This window comes from Tenebrio molitor, chromosome 2, assembly GCF_963966145.1.
Source record: "Tenebrio molitor chromosome 2, icTenMoli1.1, whole genome shotgun sequence".
In the NCBI taxonomy this organism is placed as follows: Eukaryota; Metazoa; Arthropoda; class Insecta; order Coleoptera; family Tenebrionidae; genus Tenebrio; species Tenebrio molitor.
Window position 1 is genome coordinate 26,844,262 of NC_091047.1, and position 18,827 is coordinate 26,863,088.

Below are 18,827 nucleotides of genomic sequence, written 5' to 3' on the forward strand. Positions count from 1 at the left end.
CGATATTTAATAAAATAAGAGACGTAAACAAAAAAAATTCACTTCTTGGAAAAAATACCCAATTTTTGAAGAGCTCTATCTCGGAAACTGCTGCATGCACAAAGTTCGGTTAGGCCTCAAACTGTAGCGAATTTAATCTAGTTTAAAAAAGGTAACTCCAACTTTTTCTTAGGAGATATTGAGCAAAAACTGAAAATGGTGCAAAAATTTTGCTGTTCTTTGGCTACCACGCAGCGCGCACAAGTCTTTCGAAGTTGCAAATTTGGTGTTTTACTCTTGGCTGAGATCCAAACAACATACTAAAAAATCAGAACTACATGACCTTTTGCAAGGTCGGACCCTTTTTTATGTTTATATTGACTGGACTAATTCATATGTAAACGGATACGGACTTATGTTATGTTAACGGATCTATAAATGAGTACATTTGATTCAATAGGATTCAATTTTCATATGTTATGTTATACGTACAAGTTACGGAACTATAAATCGGCCTTTAATCCTTGAAAAGTTGTGCTTGAAATATGTGTGAAGGAATTATATTTTTAAATTCTAGTTGTCCAAATTAAGGGTGAAAAAAATTGTATTTGAAATTAATTTAAGTAAGACAATATATTTCTAAAACATTTTTACACAATTTTATAATACAATATGATTTTACATTTCCAATACCAAACCCAGCTGTATTGAAACCCAGTAATTTAATAACATAAAATATAATCAAATTACTTGGTTTCAGAAAATATTTTTATATCCGCTACTTAAATACCTTACAATAACATAAATAACTATCTATGTGCAAGTCTTAAAATTGTAATGATGAATTTATCAAAGCTCAACAAATAAATAAACAGTAAAATAGTTATATGGAAATATAACATTCAAAAAATATTTAAATATAATTAATTTAAATCCACTCCCAGAAGGCGACGGGAGATGTATCACAAAGAAATGATTTCACATTACTTGGTATCTAACTGCATTATTCACCTAAACCTCAACTGCTAAAAAAATTCTTTTAGTCCTGCTGCCAGATCCAGACTAGACGTAGCTGTAACAATTTTGCAAAAAAATCTATTTCCCCTTGTACTACCCTAGTTACAAAATTTATTATAAAATATGGTACAGTCTCTTGGGCGTTCAGTTACATCAAAATCTGAATTACAGTTCGGGACTAGTGGATTTCCTTCTAACATACTTGTTGAAATAGTCGGGCCTCCAGCACTTGCAAGAACCAGGAATCAAGAACCAGTCGTAGTAGAGACGCACCTGGAAACAACCAAGAGCGTCGACACCGTCGCAGTGAGTGGGTCTGGAGGTGGTCGATGAGTCGACAGGGGCGGCTTGTAGACCGGCCCTCTTGTGCAAGTACTGCTGGTAATTCTGCAACAGATTATTGAGTTCATTTGTTTCTAACTCCCAGATCTCCAAAACAAAATTAAAACATTTCTTATAAATGGAAAAATCTAGAGCCGGAACTAACCTGGAAATCTTGCACTGATGGGGGTTGTGACGCCGCCACTGGACTCCTTGGGGGATTTGCTGTTTCAGTATTTGTTAAAACGGTGTCAGGGTAGTAGATTTCAGCCACCAAAAGGCTGGACCAACGTGGGGATGACAGACATCCTCCGTCCAAATAGTGACACCGCGACTGTAGACATCTAGAATAATCAAAAGGATGTTACCTTCTTTGCAACCCTTTTATTCATTTAGTTCTTTTTACCTTGTTACTTCCACCGTCTGTGTGAAATACCCTTCGTAAGGTATTTGCACCACGTATCTCCAAACCCCTTGGTAGTTCTTTGCAAAGACGGGAGTAGCATACTCCACTTTTGCCGGACAGGGAGTAGGAGGTCCTTCATATCGTGGTTGAGCAACTTCGTCTCTTCTCTCCACCGGAAGATGCGAAGACGAAGACTGTTGAGTTATCGCCGGAGGCGAGTAGGGTTCGCCATTGATGGCCTTGTACAGCATACAAAATATTCCTCCTTGGTCACAGAATTTTCGTCCCTTCCTTTCTTTTTTACTCTCTTGCGCGGTACTATTCTTGGCTTCTTGTTTTTTCTCCTTTTGTGTCTCCGTTTTGGTATCTCTCTTCACCCGATCGTTGCCGTTTTGGAACGGCGTTATCCTTCAAAAACAAGGATTATTATCGGTGCCGCTGTTAGGGATTTTACTCACGTGTTCTGTGAAATGAGGTCGTCTTGGAGTTGTGCTACTTTCGGTAATGTTTCATCCGCCTTCAGAATTGGTAATGTCCTACTCAAGTATTTCAATGTCATGTTTCTTATCAATTCGCTGCAACAAAATGTGTTTTACTACAGGATTTTAGGTAAGAAACAAATAAAGTAGCAAAAGGCAGGAGAAAGGGAAGATGTTTTGCTTAAATAAATATTTTTGTAGAAACTTTTAGAAACAATGAATGAATAAATGAATGTGTTTTGCGTACAAGGCTATTTCCACTTTTGATAAAAAAAGAAAATTAAAAAGATGATGATACTAACAAGAAAATAGAACTACAACATAACAGAAAACTTTAAATGTGGAAAAATAAGAAAGGATGAAAAGCATACATACAACTAGTACTACGTAAATAAAACATTGAAAAAAGGGAAAAGAAGTTGCTGACAATGTAGAAGATCTTCTAAATTTTTTGTTGTCTGCAACGAGAAGGAAGATAAGGAAGAAGAAAAAAGTGTTTTATTCCTCATTAAAAGAAATAAAAATAACAGATTATTACATACAAGGGATAAGGCGAACCCATCACATTCTGTCCCATTGGGTTCCTGGGGATGGTTCCCTTGTTGAGGTCGCCACACAAGTTGAAGGGTGTAGCGTGGGGACTCTTGTTCTCATCTTCTTTGCAGTCGACAGGGGCATGGCTGTAAGGAGGTGGTCTCACCCTTGGTGGTTCCGCATTGGGCGACTCCACAAAAGCGTAATAACCTTCAGGAGGTTCCTCTTGCGCGGGATCTGCAGTTTCACTAGCGTATGCGCTTATTGCACAAAGAGTTAAGACCTGGAACAATATTTCATAGTAAGTAAACAAAAAAATTCAATTTTGCTTGGTTGGTCTTGCTGGAGAAAGTTGCATTGCATAACTGGGTATGTCTCGGATAAGTTCTATAATTTCACGCAATGATTAGAAAAACCTTGCAAAGTATTTTGGAAACAGTCTATTAAAAACAATTACCACTTAACAAGTACTGGTGTTAATTTATTGTATTTAATTTTTGTATTTTGTTACTTCCTTTTGTTATTTCTTTCATCTGTTCTCACTATGGTATGTTATTGTGATGCGTAGTTTGTAGTACTGAAGTTATAAAGTCAATGAACGTTGAAAAGTGTTTGCATTAAAGAAGTGGCAAAAATTCGCATTAATGGTACCGTTACCTTTATTAGCACAATTAGTACTTTTACTTTAAGAAGTTCATGATATTTTTCTGAGCTCTGCAATAGTAAAAGTGAGATCAAATTATGGCAATAGATTAAATAGATTTTTTGTAAATTTCGTGCAGTTAATAAGTGAGAAAAACTTTCGCGAAAGAAAATTGTGTCGTTTCGGTCTCTAATTGAGCTATTTATCAATCATTGCTCCGACATGTGATGTACTGATGATGACGCAATGTATCAGCCATGCAACGGTAGATAGCATATATATAGGACTATCTATTTTATATTACAGGAAAGAGGAAATGTTTGTAGGAGTGGTAGATACTTCATTTAATTTGTAAAGCAAATAACTGCCTAGCTTCTCAGAATTCAAGAGAAGATATCTTCGTTTGACAAGACATAAACAGATAGATGAATACAACGAATAATGATGAAATAGACACTGGGATTTCCTTCAAAAACAAGGATGAAGATGATAAGAAAAGTTCTTGTAACAATCAAATCATCATTCAAAAATCTTAATACAGTTAGAAAAGATAAATGGTATTATAGCCAAGACTATTAGAGGAAAATTACTAAGGAGGGTGGAGTGCAAACATGATTGGAGACCACTGTTGGGTGTTGCACCTTGAAAACCTAAAATATCTGTTTTAACAAATAAATATAATATTTGTACCTATTTGTTACGTTACATTGTTATTATTTGTATGTTTGATTCATTCATTTTTATATTTAACACACCTAAAACTGCACACCCATCAGACAGTTGAAATGCGTTATGATCGTCACATTTCCAAGTGTGTGAAATTTACAAAATATTTTAGTTTAAAGACTAAGGGGGTCAGTTACGAAACCCGATAAGGCTCGATAAGGCATTGCAAATTCAAAACCATAACAACTGATATTGTTGAGGCATTGTACAGGGTCATTATAAATGATTGTGCCATCGCAGTTGGCGTTGAAACCCACACAAATTTTGCATGTGCCGTTAGACAAACTAGTAGATAGATTTCCACTACCGCTGGTAGCGCCACCTATTGGCGATACTAGTCTCACTCATATTATGAGGCTTGCGGCACATTCAACTACGTCACCACCGCCTACTGCGATGGGACAATCATTTATAATGACTCTATATTTGCCGTTTCGTTATCGATTTGCAAATTATCTGAGTTTCGTGAATCTAGAATCTACCCCAAGATTTTTATATTTAAGAAAATTACAAAATGTCTATCGTTAATGTTGTCAAGATGAAGCTTTATTTTTAAATTTCTGCAAGAATATCGTCAAAAGGAATAGTTTTCTATTAATTTGTATTTGTATTGTATAAGTGTTTCGAAAAAAATTGAAAGATAAGAATCCATGTGAAAAGTAACATAAAGATGATAAAAATGTCCGAAATCTTGCAGTGGAGAATTGGTAAACACACATTTTTAAGGCGTGGGCTAATGGATCTGAGGTAACGGAAACTTAAGAACTCGTATTAAAATTATTCTCCTGATAAAAAAAGCTTGTGTTGCTATCAATACATGTGGAAAAAATCTGAAAGGAAAACCTTAACCGCGTAAAGAAACTAAAGAACTAACTAAAGAAAGTTTTTTCCGACATCTGAACTGATGCTAGAAAAAACTAATAAACCTCGTAATAAACTGATATCTTCAATTTGTTATGTTTCCTTATTTCTGCTTAATTCAACATTAATTGAAATTAACAAAATTAATTTCATGTAAATATACTGTTTAAGTTGGTGATACTGAATTTTATTTTTAAATGGTACAACTGGGTAACTTCTGGTTGTTGATGGCTTCACACTGACAGCCGCATCAGTGACAAGTCAAATTTGACATTTCAAATTAAATTAAACATGCTGGTGAATTATTCGAGAGAAGAGTTTAATTTATGTTTAGAGCAAAATGAGGAGCACTTCGAGAATTTCATTTAGTTAATTTTTAGATTATTATTCCGAATTCCAACTTTGATTTCTTTTTGCCGTTAATTTTTACTCTCATAACCTACCATTTTGTCGTTATTAATGCTACGTCAAATATCTGTCAAATAAATCCGCAAAACATATCCGGTTGCAGTGATGTAAATAGCCGAATAAGAAAATGTTCTTAATTGTATTGCCAACTTAAACAGTCCTTCTTGATTGTCCTTTACAAAATAACTATTAAATTAACAACCTTACAGTAGGAACAAAATTAAATTGAAAGAGAATTCTTTTTTTAAATATTTTTTTACAATTTCTTACTTTCAATATTTTTTACTAAGAAAACATTAAAATTTTATTTAGTTAAGCACTATGATTTTATTGAATTAACATATTCTATCGCAGACACTATCTTTTTCGCCAAATTGTTTACATTCTTCGCGTAGTAGAAACAGAGGTCATTAAGAATAATTCATTCATTCATCCATTAAATTAACACTTCATTGTATTTTCTATTTTTTCTACACAATATAAAAAAGTATTTGTTAGAATGCATTACTTCACAAATTGCGTAAAAATATTTGTAAAATGAATTCATAGTTAATCTGTTAGGACAAATTTTTAGAAAGACAATTTCAATAACAATTTTTATAAATATTTATATTAATCTCAATTTACACGATTAAACGTCAGCTATACCTAGAAAGAGAATGAAACATTTAATTCGAATTAAATTTTAACGCGCGATTAACCCATGAATCTGAAACTTCGATTGGTTCAATCTGATCACGTGTTCAGTTAATCACGCATTTGATTACGATTAATTTAATTTCGCTTCTGTAAACTGGCCCTTAATGTTGGTATTGCAACAAAATTCTAATATTTTTTTTTACTTCCACGTTTCTTAAGAAAATGGGAATATGGCGGTAGATCCAATGCTCAAAGCATACGGAAAAGTGATTTTTCGCACGACAGCTACGCGTACGTCTGTCTGTCCGTCTCTGTAATTTTCTTTCATTGACGATAACGTCCACAAAAGTTCTTCGATTTGATTTTTTTTTGTTCGAATTTGAGAAATTTCTCCTTTGTGAGCGGGTTTTGATAAATGTCATAACTTGTCAAAATGAAACGTCAAGCTAATTTTAAATATTTTAAGCAATTTGGAGCCTTTAAGGGGCTCGTCGAACAAAAAAACGTTGTATTCAACTCGTTCTTGTGTAAATTGGGTCTTTTTTGGCACTCGTGCGCTTTTAAAACGCTCGTTTCACTCACGTTTTAAACTGGCCCACTCATGCCAAAAATAGCCCAATTTACACACAAACTCGTTAAATAAACTACTATTTTTGTTTGTATAAAATTTTATAAAAATAGGGCTTCCAGGTCTATAGATTTTGGTGCCAGTTGGGCTAGTGGTTTTGGACCTAAACTCAACTTTATTCGTACATAATAACTTCTGCAAAAAAGCACCGATTGGAATGTTTCTTTGTAGAAAATATTTTTTTCAATAGGGATTTGAAGCCTATTAATTTTGGTGCAAGTTGGATGAATCGTTTTGAAAATATCCGCATTTTACAATAATTATGGAGTATCTAAATGAAAATCTGGTCAAAAGTAGGTAGCAGAATTCTACGAGTATTTATTTCCCCTAATGAAACCCTGCAACTGTCACCATATGCTATCAATATCATCAAGTTTAACTTTGCAATTCGTTATTAAATGTCTTTTTTATTATACCTGCATCAGAATCGCCGTTTTAAGCACGCCTGAGCGTGCGAAAACAGGCGATTCAAGCACGCCGAGCTTTAAAGGTTGCTTAGGTAACAACAAATTCACCTACATTTTGAACAATGATAAATAAACATTTATAGAAAATTTATGATAGCAACGAAACAACAACAATTGATCATTTCTATATCAACGATTAATGACACAGATTACTTCGAAAAAGGTATTTCAATTTACTTTTTTTATTATAATTTTCAGATTGTAGTCCAGGTATAATAAAAAATAGCGTATGATACATGTTTATGGGCCTTTAAAGCACTTGCGACGTTAAAAGCACTCCGCTACGCGTCGTGCTCTTAAACTCGTCGCGCGTGCTTTAAAGGCTTCCTTATAAACTTGTATCATAATATAATTGATTCAAAAAATTGAAATTCACGCATAGTTATCTGTGCCTGAAGTGAGTCATTTTCTCACGTGTATTTTTTTTGCATTGTTAGTAAGATCGAAACCATAGAAACCATACAAAACAGTGTGTGAAATGCAATTTCACGCATACGACTATTTCTGTCTTTCATTTCACGCACTGTTTTTTATTAGTTACCTAGCAACATGGTCACTGCATTGAAACTTCAGAGTTCCTTCAAAAATATGAATTTTTAATTTCAATTTTTTGAATGAGTCAATTATAGAAAAAATATTGTTTATATTTCGTGCGCGAAGATGTTTTTGTGCATTCAAAAGCTTATACTGCCTCGACCTTCGTCTCGGCGTAAAAGACCTTTTCATGCACAAAAAACACTCTCTTCGCTCACTTAATATACAAATTACTATTTTGTTCATTTTGTGCTCCACATTTATTTAAAAACAGTTTTTTTAAAATAACTTATGTACAGGGTGTATCTGAAATACGTGTGTTAATTTTAACCAATGGAAAAACCATTCTCTATAACATTTTTGCGAAAAAGCGGTACAAATTGATTTAAAATTTGGAATAAATAAGGCATCAAAGTGTATACCCGCCTATGAGTAAGGACGAAATTTTTTTATTGTGATGGAAACGATGCCTTGCCAAAAAAGTTACATTGTTAAAGAAAAAATTAAATAATGAAAATTAAAGTTCTCATGATTACAAAAAAATTGAGACTAGTTAATCACACAAAACGACTCGTTTGGTAAAAATTTGTTGGTAAAAAATCTTGAAAAACTTTTGCGAATTTTGCAAAATGTTCTAGAGAAAAGTTTCATAAGTCGGCCGGCGAGTTCTTCCACTGGTTAAAATTAACACACGTGTTTTAGATACACCCTGTATAATCTTAACCAAAATTATAAAATTACCACCTGTTGAATTAAGTTGGCAATAAAAAAAAAAACAAATAGTTATTTTAACGTTCTTAGTAGTTTTTGGTTAGAGGTATTGTAAACTAATTTAATATAAACTTTCGTACAACTCGTTTACCTTTCAACCGCAAAATTGCAAAGAAAAGCACAAGGCCTAACCTAAAACATATTTTATTTTCCCATGTCCAACGTCGAATGTACTTACACAACGTTGCCGATTGTATTTTCCAGGTAAATTGCGGTGTTGGTAGTTTTATAATTTTGACGAAGGGTATACTAATGCTACACAGTGGTTTATTCAACTAAACAAGAGGCATTTTTGACAGAAATAATGTTTTCTTAACGGGTACTAGATCAACGACGAGTAATCTTTGCAATGGTTTGTCACTTACTTAAATGTAGGGTAAGGTGGGGTCAGCAAAACAAGGAACACAAAAAAATAAACGCCATATTTCTAACTCTTTCTAACATAATGTTTGAACTTATTTCGCTAATTACTAAAGCGAACAAGGCGCCGCGCCGGCTTGGTGCAGTTGAGCGCTAATTGTTGTTTTCTTGCAAAAATATTATTTTTTGCCATCAATTATGAGGATTTTTCATCAAATTCTTTTTGTTGTTACTAAGTAACAATTCGTAGCGTAACAATCGTAGCATATTAAGTATCTGTAATACTTTACCTACATATGTAAATACCGGTATCGCTATCAAGAACCTCAAAATGTTTGAGATTTTTGTTTTGTCAAAGGTGGTCATGGGGCAGAGTGAAACGGGGTTCAGTGAAACATGTTTTATACAGGGATGATGATGATACAGATATGAGTGTAGTCGTAGCAGGTCATGCCCATGTTATTACATTTTTGCCGCTTTCATGTGAACTGTCAATTTTTGTCGTTGTCACTGTCATTTTTTAGGTAAAAAGTGCGTTGATGAGAATTTTATTTATTTTTCTTTAAATTAACGATTGAATCCAAAAATGTTGTTTGGAGCCAATTCTAAAAATATTGAGTCGTTTTGCACCCAATTTAACTCCTGTGCTCCTGTGTGTGAACAGTGTGTACTCACTTATACTCTATTCTTTATCTTGGTGAGTGGTCTTAGGAAAATTTTCAGCCGTCAAGTTGAATTTAGGGATTTTTTGATTTTTTGTCAGAATTTGAGAATTTTCTCCTCTGTGAACGGATTTTGATAAATGTCACAACTTATCAAAATGAAACATCAAGCTAATTTTAAAGATTTTAAGCGATTTGGAGCCTCGTCGAACAAAAAAACTCATTCGTTAAATAAATTACTATTGTAGAGCGAATAAAACTGATAGATAATGTTTTTTCTTTAATTTCGTATAAGAAAGTAAACTCTAATAGGTAGCAGCGCTCCTTTATTATAGATAAAAACTTGCTCTCTTCGTAGTACAGACGTGTGTGTTTCTGTAGTAGTTAAATTCTTTGCAAAAATTTACGATTTAAGATGTGCAGATTGGGTAACCCCGTAATGAAACTGTAGAAGAGCAGTTTCCTTTAAATATTTGGTGTGAAATTTTTTCGATGATTCATAATCAAACCTGTGTCCTATTAGTATCACAACAAGACGCAGCAACCGCTCGCACTGCTTTAGTGCTTTACATTGTAAATTTCCAGAAAGATGTCTGCTTTAAACTCAGTGTTGGTTTGAAACGATTCTCGACACTTATTCTACAATTCCACTGGCCCAAATTCCCCCGAACCTGAACACAACACACCAAATACCGTGACAGTGTGCCGGCCCACCAGCACCAAACAATATAATTTGGAATTTTATCACGCAACAAATCGCCCGACACCTGACTCCGGAGACCTACTTCCACATGACCTTGGGTTCGGTGGCGTCCTTCTGCCTCCTAAAGGTTATTGAACAGATTCCCTCCGGTGCGCTCCGGCTCCGGCTCCGGCTTGTTTTGGTACAATATCATCATCGGCGCAGCTAAACTGTACATATGTAAATTTCGTTTCTGAGAAGAATTTGACGTCCCGTTAGCATCCAACTAACTGTATAACACCTTTTAATATCGCTCCGATTGCTCACTCTTCAGCCAATATCGGTGCCAATTATGATAATGCGGCGCACAGGAAGGAAAGTATTAATTACTGCCGATGAACCGGTTCGTTCCGCGTCGATCAGACCCTCTGAATCTGGCCTTAGACCATGGAAAAGATGATCAGTGATATTGCATTTTGTACTGTTTTTCTAACAGTATCTCTTGGAGGTAGAGTTAAGACCGGCGTGGAGCGTGAAATGCGATGTTTTGTTAGAAATGTAATTGACGTGTTGGACAAAACGCTCCGTTTTTGAGGTATCTGTTATGCAATTTGTACTGTCCAAACGGTGCGCTATAATAACCTACTTTGGATGTATCTTTTTTATGTAACGGTATAATCTACCTAGGTAATGTCTCTTTCAAGAGGGTAATTGGAGCATATAACATGGCTTTTATTTCGTTGCCGAACCTCGCGCTATTCTGTTCTGAAAGTAATTATTCGCTATTTTATTCTCAAATTTTGTATTGGGTAAGACCCACACGCAACAAGCTAGCTATTAGATTTCATCCTTCGTTTGACATTGCCTCAGCCAGTCTAGACAGCAAAAAACTTATTCCACAGAGACACCTAGACGATAAAAGTCACGTCTGAGTTTGATCGACGCTTCTAACAAGATGACCTAATTACTCGTGTGATAAGATTAGTCCCTAGAAGTGCATGGGCGTGGTCTGCTTCGCCTACAATCATTTATAATAACCCTGTATTTCAAAACGTTACATCTCCAGGTAAGAGGTTTTTTAAGAAGCTGTTAGTTGTTTTAATATAACAAATGGTCCGGGTTCAGCAGTCTCACCTCCTTGAAAACAAAATCTAGAAAGAGTGGATCCTCCAGAAAGTTGTACTGATGATGGGCATACGAGTATTCGGTGGCTGTCGTTATGATGAATTGTTATAGTTATTATTTTCAATATACAAATTATTTTTCATAAAATCGAACTTGAAGTATGCGTGAGCGAAAGACAGTGAGCGAAAGACAATGTGGGAAAGTGAAACCTTCACCCACTGGTAACCATGGATACAGACTCACTTTCTAGGGAGGTATCGAACAAAATAAACATAAAATTGGTCAAAAAATGTCATCTGGTAATGGCATTAAAAATGTTTAAGGAACACAATAGTCACGTTGTCTCTTTCTGTCATGGCAGATTTTTATCCGCTTGGCCATTAAAAAGTTTGTTTGAATTTTGTTCAGCTCCCACGATACAATATAAAATAAATTTGGACGAGAACAGTTATCACAAATTACTGACATTACAGAACGAGAAATCTTTTAATCCGTCTCTGTTTTCATTAACGACATTGACATTATTTTTTTGTTATTGCACAACTGAAATAAGCACAGACATACCTTTCAACAGTCAGGACATGCACCGGAACCGTATCCATCGATTTCTCTTACGAATCAGTATCGACCGTCATTTGATTTTATTTGTAAAAATACAAACCAGAAAATAAATACAGCCGCAACAAAAATAGTAGAATTGTTAAATTCTGTACCACTTCCGCTCAAAGCGGAAATGACCAGCAAGACAAAAATATTTTACAAATTCTTAAAAACCAGAAAGTGATTGGCGAGAGAAACAAAAACGATTGTGCGAATTGTACCGAATCAGGAAAATCTCCACCTTATTAAAAATTTTAAGTAAGTTAAATTTAAAGTGAAACAAATTCTAAATTAGTTCTTGTCATTTAGTTACTATTCCAGCCATGGAGCTGAGTGCACTTCCGTCTTCGTTTACTCAATATCTGTCACATTTGACGTGTAGATTGCGGCGCTGACAAGGTTGAATGGAGCTAAGACACGACTTTCGAGAGTCGCTGCATGTTCTGCCAAATTTTTCCGATCGACACATATTAGCTCATCGAATGGAACGGTAAACGACAAATCGGACATTTTCGAAACAGAAAATGTGAATTCCTAACCGTACCAAGTGTCGACCGCCGTAGGTGGTTATTGTCTAGTAAAAGGATATACGAACGGGAACCGTTGACCCATTGGATCAAATACAAGCCTTATCGCTCGCACAAATTAACTTCACTAGTGAGTCCGTTATTAAGTCGTCGTGACAGCGAACTTCATTCCTGACTAAACTCATTGTCGATTACTTTACAGAGTACGTCGCACGTAATGGCCCGTTTACAGCGCTCAGAAATGTCAAAGTGTTTCATGTGACCATTTACAGAACTGCTTTCGTCGTTTCCGTACAAGTCGCCGTTTCCTTCTCTACACGGTGCATAATGCAAAGTTAATTTCTTTTCCTGAGAACATGCTTTTAGGGTCACCTCATCGAGGATATTATTGCGGTCCATTTTGCTCCGAACAATGGGGTCGTTATGATAATTCGTGACTGTTTAGTCATGAATGAGAAAGCAATTAAATAAGATGTTGGCGGAACAAGGTACAAAACGTGGACGAGGAAGAAACAATAGCGAATTACCGCGATGGCTAGGGGAGACTGGCACAGAATGGAGAAATTATAGTGTTAACCAGGTTTTTGGTGTTAAAGTAAAATTTCATATTTCCGGATCTCTCACCTGTTTTTTTAATTTACAAGAAAATTAGAAGTGCAAGATTGAATTGCATTCACTAAGAGAAGGACATTGGCGGTTCTAAAGTTTATGGTTGCTACAAATTTATATTTAAGCGTATCAGTACGTGACATATTCTTTTATTTTTTAATCATTACAAAATATTAGCAAGAACTTTTGTAGCTCAATAAAGCTGGTTGCATTACTATGCTATTTAAAGTAGAATATTTAAAAAAAGTACAAAATAGAGTATGTATTACATTTTTATTAAAAAAAAGGCTAGACTGGCAATGATAATAGGTATATTTTCTATTAATAGCAATATGACCCAGTTTTTCAATTAAGCTCTCCATTTTTTCATGTTTTTAACATTTAACAAGGTTTAGGTAGAAAAGTTACCATTTTAGAATGGTATGCTTATGGCAAGTCAACTTGTACTTTTTCAACCCTAAACCTTAGCCTACCCCACTCTCCTCTACTTTTTCACGATGACAGCGAACCCACATCCTACTAAACGACTGAACATGAAAGATAAACACTCTTCACCACAATTAAATGACTGGAGGCATAAAGTGTGACTAGAAACCATATTATTTAATTGTTTACACTTAGAACTATGATTGGATGGTCTATTGCATAACTGTTTCCAACAAATGGACTTGGGATATCTGCTGAATTTTTATAATTCATTAAGTTTAAAAAAATATATTTTTCTCTAAACTTAAAAACACGAACAAAGTGAAACTTTCATATTTTATGTAACAAGAAAAACAGACACTTAATCTTAAACCGGAAGCTGCAAACCGGAAAATGTATAGACCTTCAGGTGATAACATTAGCTACCGCTTTTCATCTCACTTGGCGTTGTCTTCAATTTTCTAAATTAGAATTTTGAAATAAAGACCAAATAATTAATAAAACAACAACGGCAAACTCAACTTATTAAAATGACTACAAAATTCTTAAATTTCACTTGACAGTAAATAACAGTTACAAAATATTTATTTATTGTTAATTAAAAAATAATACTCACTGTTACTACTCTCCAGTGAGTATTCATTTTGTCTGATAATATTTTTCTTTTCGAAATTATTCACTCATACAAGTCTTTTAGTAGCACCGCAATATCACTTAGCGTTATTGTTGATCGCGCAATGAACACTGCGGAGTGACGCGAAGAACTGTTGGTCAGTCCCGATTACCATGTACAACATACACCTGGAGGACTCGTTACACTTAACGGGACCCGCATAGTTTCATCTGGTGGATCGTCTTGATAACCATCGAGTGATTTAAATCGGTTGAAATGTAGCAGCTAAGGTGATTCGGTGCCACCAATCAAATTTAAAAAAAATTGGCGTTGATAAATTTTGTCTCAAATATTTTATTTGCCACATTAATTATTTCGGAAATATGTATTTAATAACATACATACGACGCTTACGTTCGCGAATTAAATAATGCTGACCTAGGCCGTGATTTTCAAAACGTACGTCTGAACTCATAATCATATTTTTTACGAAATCGTTGTTTTATCCGAATTAATGACAACGAACATGGTTGCTGATTTATGGAGATTATTCTTATGGTTTCTGGAGGTGGTAGTGTTAAAAGGATGATTTAGTAAGAGATATTGGACAAGAGATTTACTAGGTGGGCATCAGAAGAGAAAAAGGATTGACAGACAAGAAAAATGAAACAAAAAGATTATAATAGAAAAACGAACAAATTTATATGTTCGAAAAATGGTAATAAGAAAAAAATATTTAAAACATGTTTGCAGACTGATAAAATAGATAAAAAGAGCTGACAAGGAATACAGGAACAACAGAGAAGAAGTGTATGAAGAAATACGTTAAGCAGGAATGTGGAGAATCATAATTATTAATTATATCTAGTATTAATTTAAGAAAAGAAAATAAAACTAGGAAAGGAAGATGATATTTGATCAACAAACCATACCTTGTTTGTTATTAAAGAAATTAACTATTTCCTTTTATTTAGATGATAGCTACACATTCGGAAAATATTGCGGTATACAGGTTGATCCACGTAGCCCGTTTGTTACAATCTTTCTGATTTTCCAAAATCGTATTAATACGAAAATTGGTAGCTAACTACAATGGACTGGTCCAAGTTCAAATAAAATATTTTCAAAATGGCAACTCTTCCGGAAATACCGGAAATCGACGCCATCTTTGTTTTTTAAATGGAAGGGCCGCATTTTGATCTCAAATTTCAATTCTACGTTAAATTTTGAGTTTAGAATGTCCTTTTGTCAACACTTTTCTGTCATGGTTTTTGACCTATGTTATCTTTTTCGCAAAACAAGCGGGGTTAAAGGCTTCATTAAAAAAATTATAACTCCTGCACCAGTGGAAATAAATAATTGATTTGTTTTTATTGGATTCCTAAAGGTTTGGTCGATCTTTTACGCCATTAGTGACATTTTTTATGTTTCATGTGCCTACTGCAATTTTTCAAAGTTGATAATCAAAAAATGTCGAAAACTTAATTTTTTTAAATGGCAACTACCATTTCTGATACTAGATATTAATGTAAAATTTAATTTTAAGGCACTTTTATTAACATTATGTATGTCTATTTCCAGTCGTTTTGGCGTAATTTCTATTTTGTGAATAAAATATTCTTTTTTTTTATCAAGCAATTGTTTTATTTGAAATTTTATTCAAAAATCGCATTGGAATAAATAGTAAATATGTAACAACAAAATAATAAAAAATAAGCAAAACAACAAAAAATACATTGAGCATTTTCTTTAAAATATTTTTTTGTTAATTTGCTTATTTTTTATTATTTTGTTGTTACATATCTACTATTTATTGCAGTGAGATTTTTGAATAAAAATTAAAATAAAACAATCGCTTGATAAAAACAATGATATTTTTTTCAAAAAATAGAAATTACACCAAAACGGCTGGAAATAAGCATACCTACATAATGTTAATAAAAATGACATTAAAATTAAATTCCACATTCATATAATAAATGTAGGATTTGCGGAACTGAAGGGGAAACCATTGAACACATCATTTCTTCTTGCACCGTTTTGGCTCAAAGCGAATATAAGAAACGTCACGATATATTCGATAAAATTATACACATGAATTTAGCTGTTAAATTCAATTTATTAAAGGATACACAACCACATTACATTCATAAACCAGAAAGTTGTTTGGAAAATGACAATTACAAATTATATTTTGATCGCACAGTTTTAACTGACATTCACATTCAGCATAACAGACCAGACATTATTATTTTAAATAAACAACAAAAGCAAGCATATCTTTTAGATATAGCTGTTCCAAATTCCCATAATACGAGTATAACACAGACATATAACACAAAAATTAATAAATATTTAGAGCTCTCCGTTGCTATGAGAAATCTTTGGAGTTTAGAAAAAATTTCTATTTTACCACTTACAATTTCAGCAACGGGAATAGTACCGCAATCTCTTTTTAAAAATTTAAAAATTCTGGATTTAGAGAACAAATTAGTAGTTGAAATTCAAAAAGGTATATTATTGTACTCATGTCATATCGTGAGGAAATTCCTTAACATTGACACAGAACATAATACACAACAAAGTCAAAATGCGGAGGCAAGACGCCGGTAATTATGTTGATAAGCACTGCACTATTACTTGATAGTAATATCCGTAATAGTGTATGTACTCCGGCAAAATTGCCGTGCCGCCGGGTGGCGGAGGGATAGTTCTAGTATCAGAAATAATAGTTGCCATTTAAAAAAAATACGTTTTCGACATTTTTTGATTATCAATTTTGAAAAATTGCAGTAGACCTATGAACCATACAAAAATATTACTAATGGCGCATAAGATCGACCAGACCTTCAGCAATTTAGTAAAAAAGAAATCAATTATTTATTTCCAACGGTTTAGGACTTATAGATTTTTTAATGAAGCCCTGCAACCGCGCTTTTTTGCGAGAAAGATGAGAGAAACCAAAAACCATGACAGATAAGTGTTGACAAAAGGACCTTGTAAACTCAAAATTTAAAGTAGAATCCAAATTTGAAATCAAAATGCGGCCCTTCCATTTAAAAAAACAAAGATGGTGTCGATTTTCGGTATTTTTGGAAGTGTCACCATTTTGAAAATATTTTATTTGAACTTGGAGCAGCCGATTATAGTCGGCTACCAATTTTCATATTAATACAATTTTGGGAAATCAGAAAGTTTCTAACGGACGGGCTACGTGAATCACCCTGCATATACAGGGGTCCCAATATTATAAAAACACTAAAGTTTTGTTTTTTTAAATGGAATCTACCCAGTTTTGTTTCATTTTTGGATTCTATGCTAAATTATGAATCACATCTATACAGGTCGTTTTTACTTATCTGCCATCGTTTTTGATCTGTGGCACTTTTTTTATCAGAATTTTGATTGCGGGGGTCCGTTCGAAAATTAGTACCTTCCAAATCGTTCCACATAAATTAAAATAACTGATGCTCCTTGATTCCTGAATGTTTGACGCATCTGTTGATTGTTTACTCAACAACCTGCCCAGTCGCATATGCCTACTGCGATTTTTTAAACACAACAAACTAAAAATGTCAAAAACTCATTTTTTCCAAATGGCATCCCGTAGTTATTACTGCACTGGTCAAAGCTTTTTTGACAAGCTTGTCTTTAGCTGAAAAGTTGCTCCCAATTTAGGGATTTTAGGATAGCACCCTAGATTTTCACATTCGACTATACCATTGGAAGGTATGCTTGGTTCGGTTATGGTTTGGGGTGGTGTATGTTCTACAGCTCGTACCGATTTGCATGTTTTTCCCAAAGAGACAATGGAATAGCACACTTTATGTAACAGATATCCTGGAACAATATGTGATACCATTTGGCCCTTGCCCCATTTATCGGGGCAGTGTCAGAATTGTGTCCGAGTATCTGTATTGTTTCTATGCAATGGTCAGCCTTAACCCGATAGAAAATGTGGGCGACGAGTCTGGGCTCTTCAGCCACCTCCAGCTACGCTGATTGAACTTGATGAGCAGATAATCGCTATTTGGGACAATCAGGAGTTCAGGACCAAGCAGATGTCCTGTTCACTGTGAAGCCGTCATTCATGCTAGAGGTGGAAATATACGCTACTGAGCCATTTTCTCTAGTTTATTTTGTAGAGGCAGTTATGACAATTTTTCTTTTTTTTAATTATTGAATAAATTTTATTTTTTTTTATAAAACTCTTACTGCAATTTAAAACACTCCCAAATAAGAACTGATTTGTTATGATTTATTTACAACTACCTATCAACAACTATTTCCACATTCTCCAAAGTGTTAATTTCTGGGAGCAGTGTAATAACAAGAAAGGTGAAAAAACATTAATTCAATTTATGAAAAACAAAAAGAAAATGAAAGAAGAAAAATATATCTAGGCATATTTTACTATATGTAATTTGTTCTTTTCCAATAAATTGTTGGTATACGGTTGGTATACATATAAACATACTTACTTATCCTGAATTCCGCAGTCAAATCTAATCTAATTATTGATTTGCTAATTTTTACAGAGGAGATAAGATAAATAAAATATTACATATTGTTTTTAGTACTTAATGTTAAAACAACAAATAACAAGCCAAGTACATGTGCACTGGGATTAAGTACGAGTAATACTTATGATGTCACCCGCAGAAGGTCAGGCTTTGAACTTGCAAAATTCGTGTAACGTGTACAGTAAAGTAAGACTCTGTAGCTAAACTCAGTTTAAAAGGATTTGTTATTTGTGTGAACTTGTCAAAACTAAAACGTTTATTAATCCGCTAATAATTTAGTTTGATAC

The 18,827-nt window shown here is 34.0% G+C and overlaps 1 protein-coding gene across 1 annotated transcript; it reads right to left on the reverse strand.

Annotated features, from left to right (window-relative positions):
• Window positions 1-593: 593 nt before the first annotated feature.
• Window positions 594-14,180, reverse strand: spz6 (Spaetzle domain-containing protein 6). The gene is made up of 6 exons (XM_069036923.1): window positions 14,021-14,180; window positions 2,745-3,019; window positions 2,182-2,298; window positions 1,724-2,131; window positions 1,484-1,661; window positions 594-1,383 (listed from the first exon to the last, which is right to left on the reverse strand). Exons 1-6 carry the CDS (start codon window positions 14,045-14,047, stop codon window positions 1,162-1,164), a joined length of 1,227 nt encoding a protein of 408 aa, XP_068893024.1. The 5' UTR covers window positions 14,048-14,180; the 3' UTR covers window positions 594-1,161.
• Window positions 14,181-18,827: the final 4,647 nt, after the last annotated feature.

Coding starts and splice junctions, on each gene's coding strand:
- spz6 (XM_069036923.1), bottom strand. CDS start 14,047: ATGAATACTCACTGGAGAGTAGTAACA. Junction 2,132..2,181: donor GACCTCATTTCACAGAACAC/GTGAGTAAAATC, acceptor TTGTTTTTGAAG/GATAACGCCGTTCCAAAACG. Junction 1,662..1,723: donor CAGACGGTGGAAGTAACAAG/GTAAAAAGAACT, acceptor TGATTATTCTAG/ATGTCTACAGTCGCGGTGTC.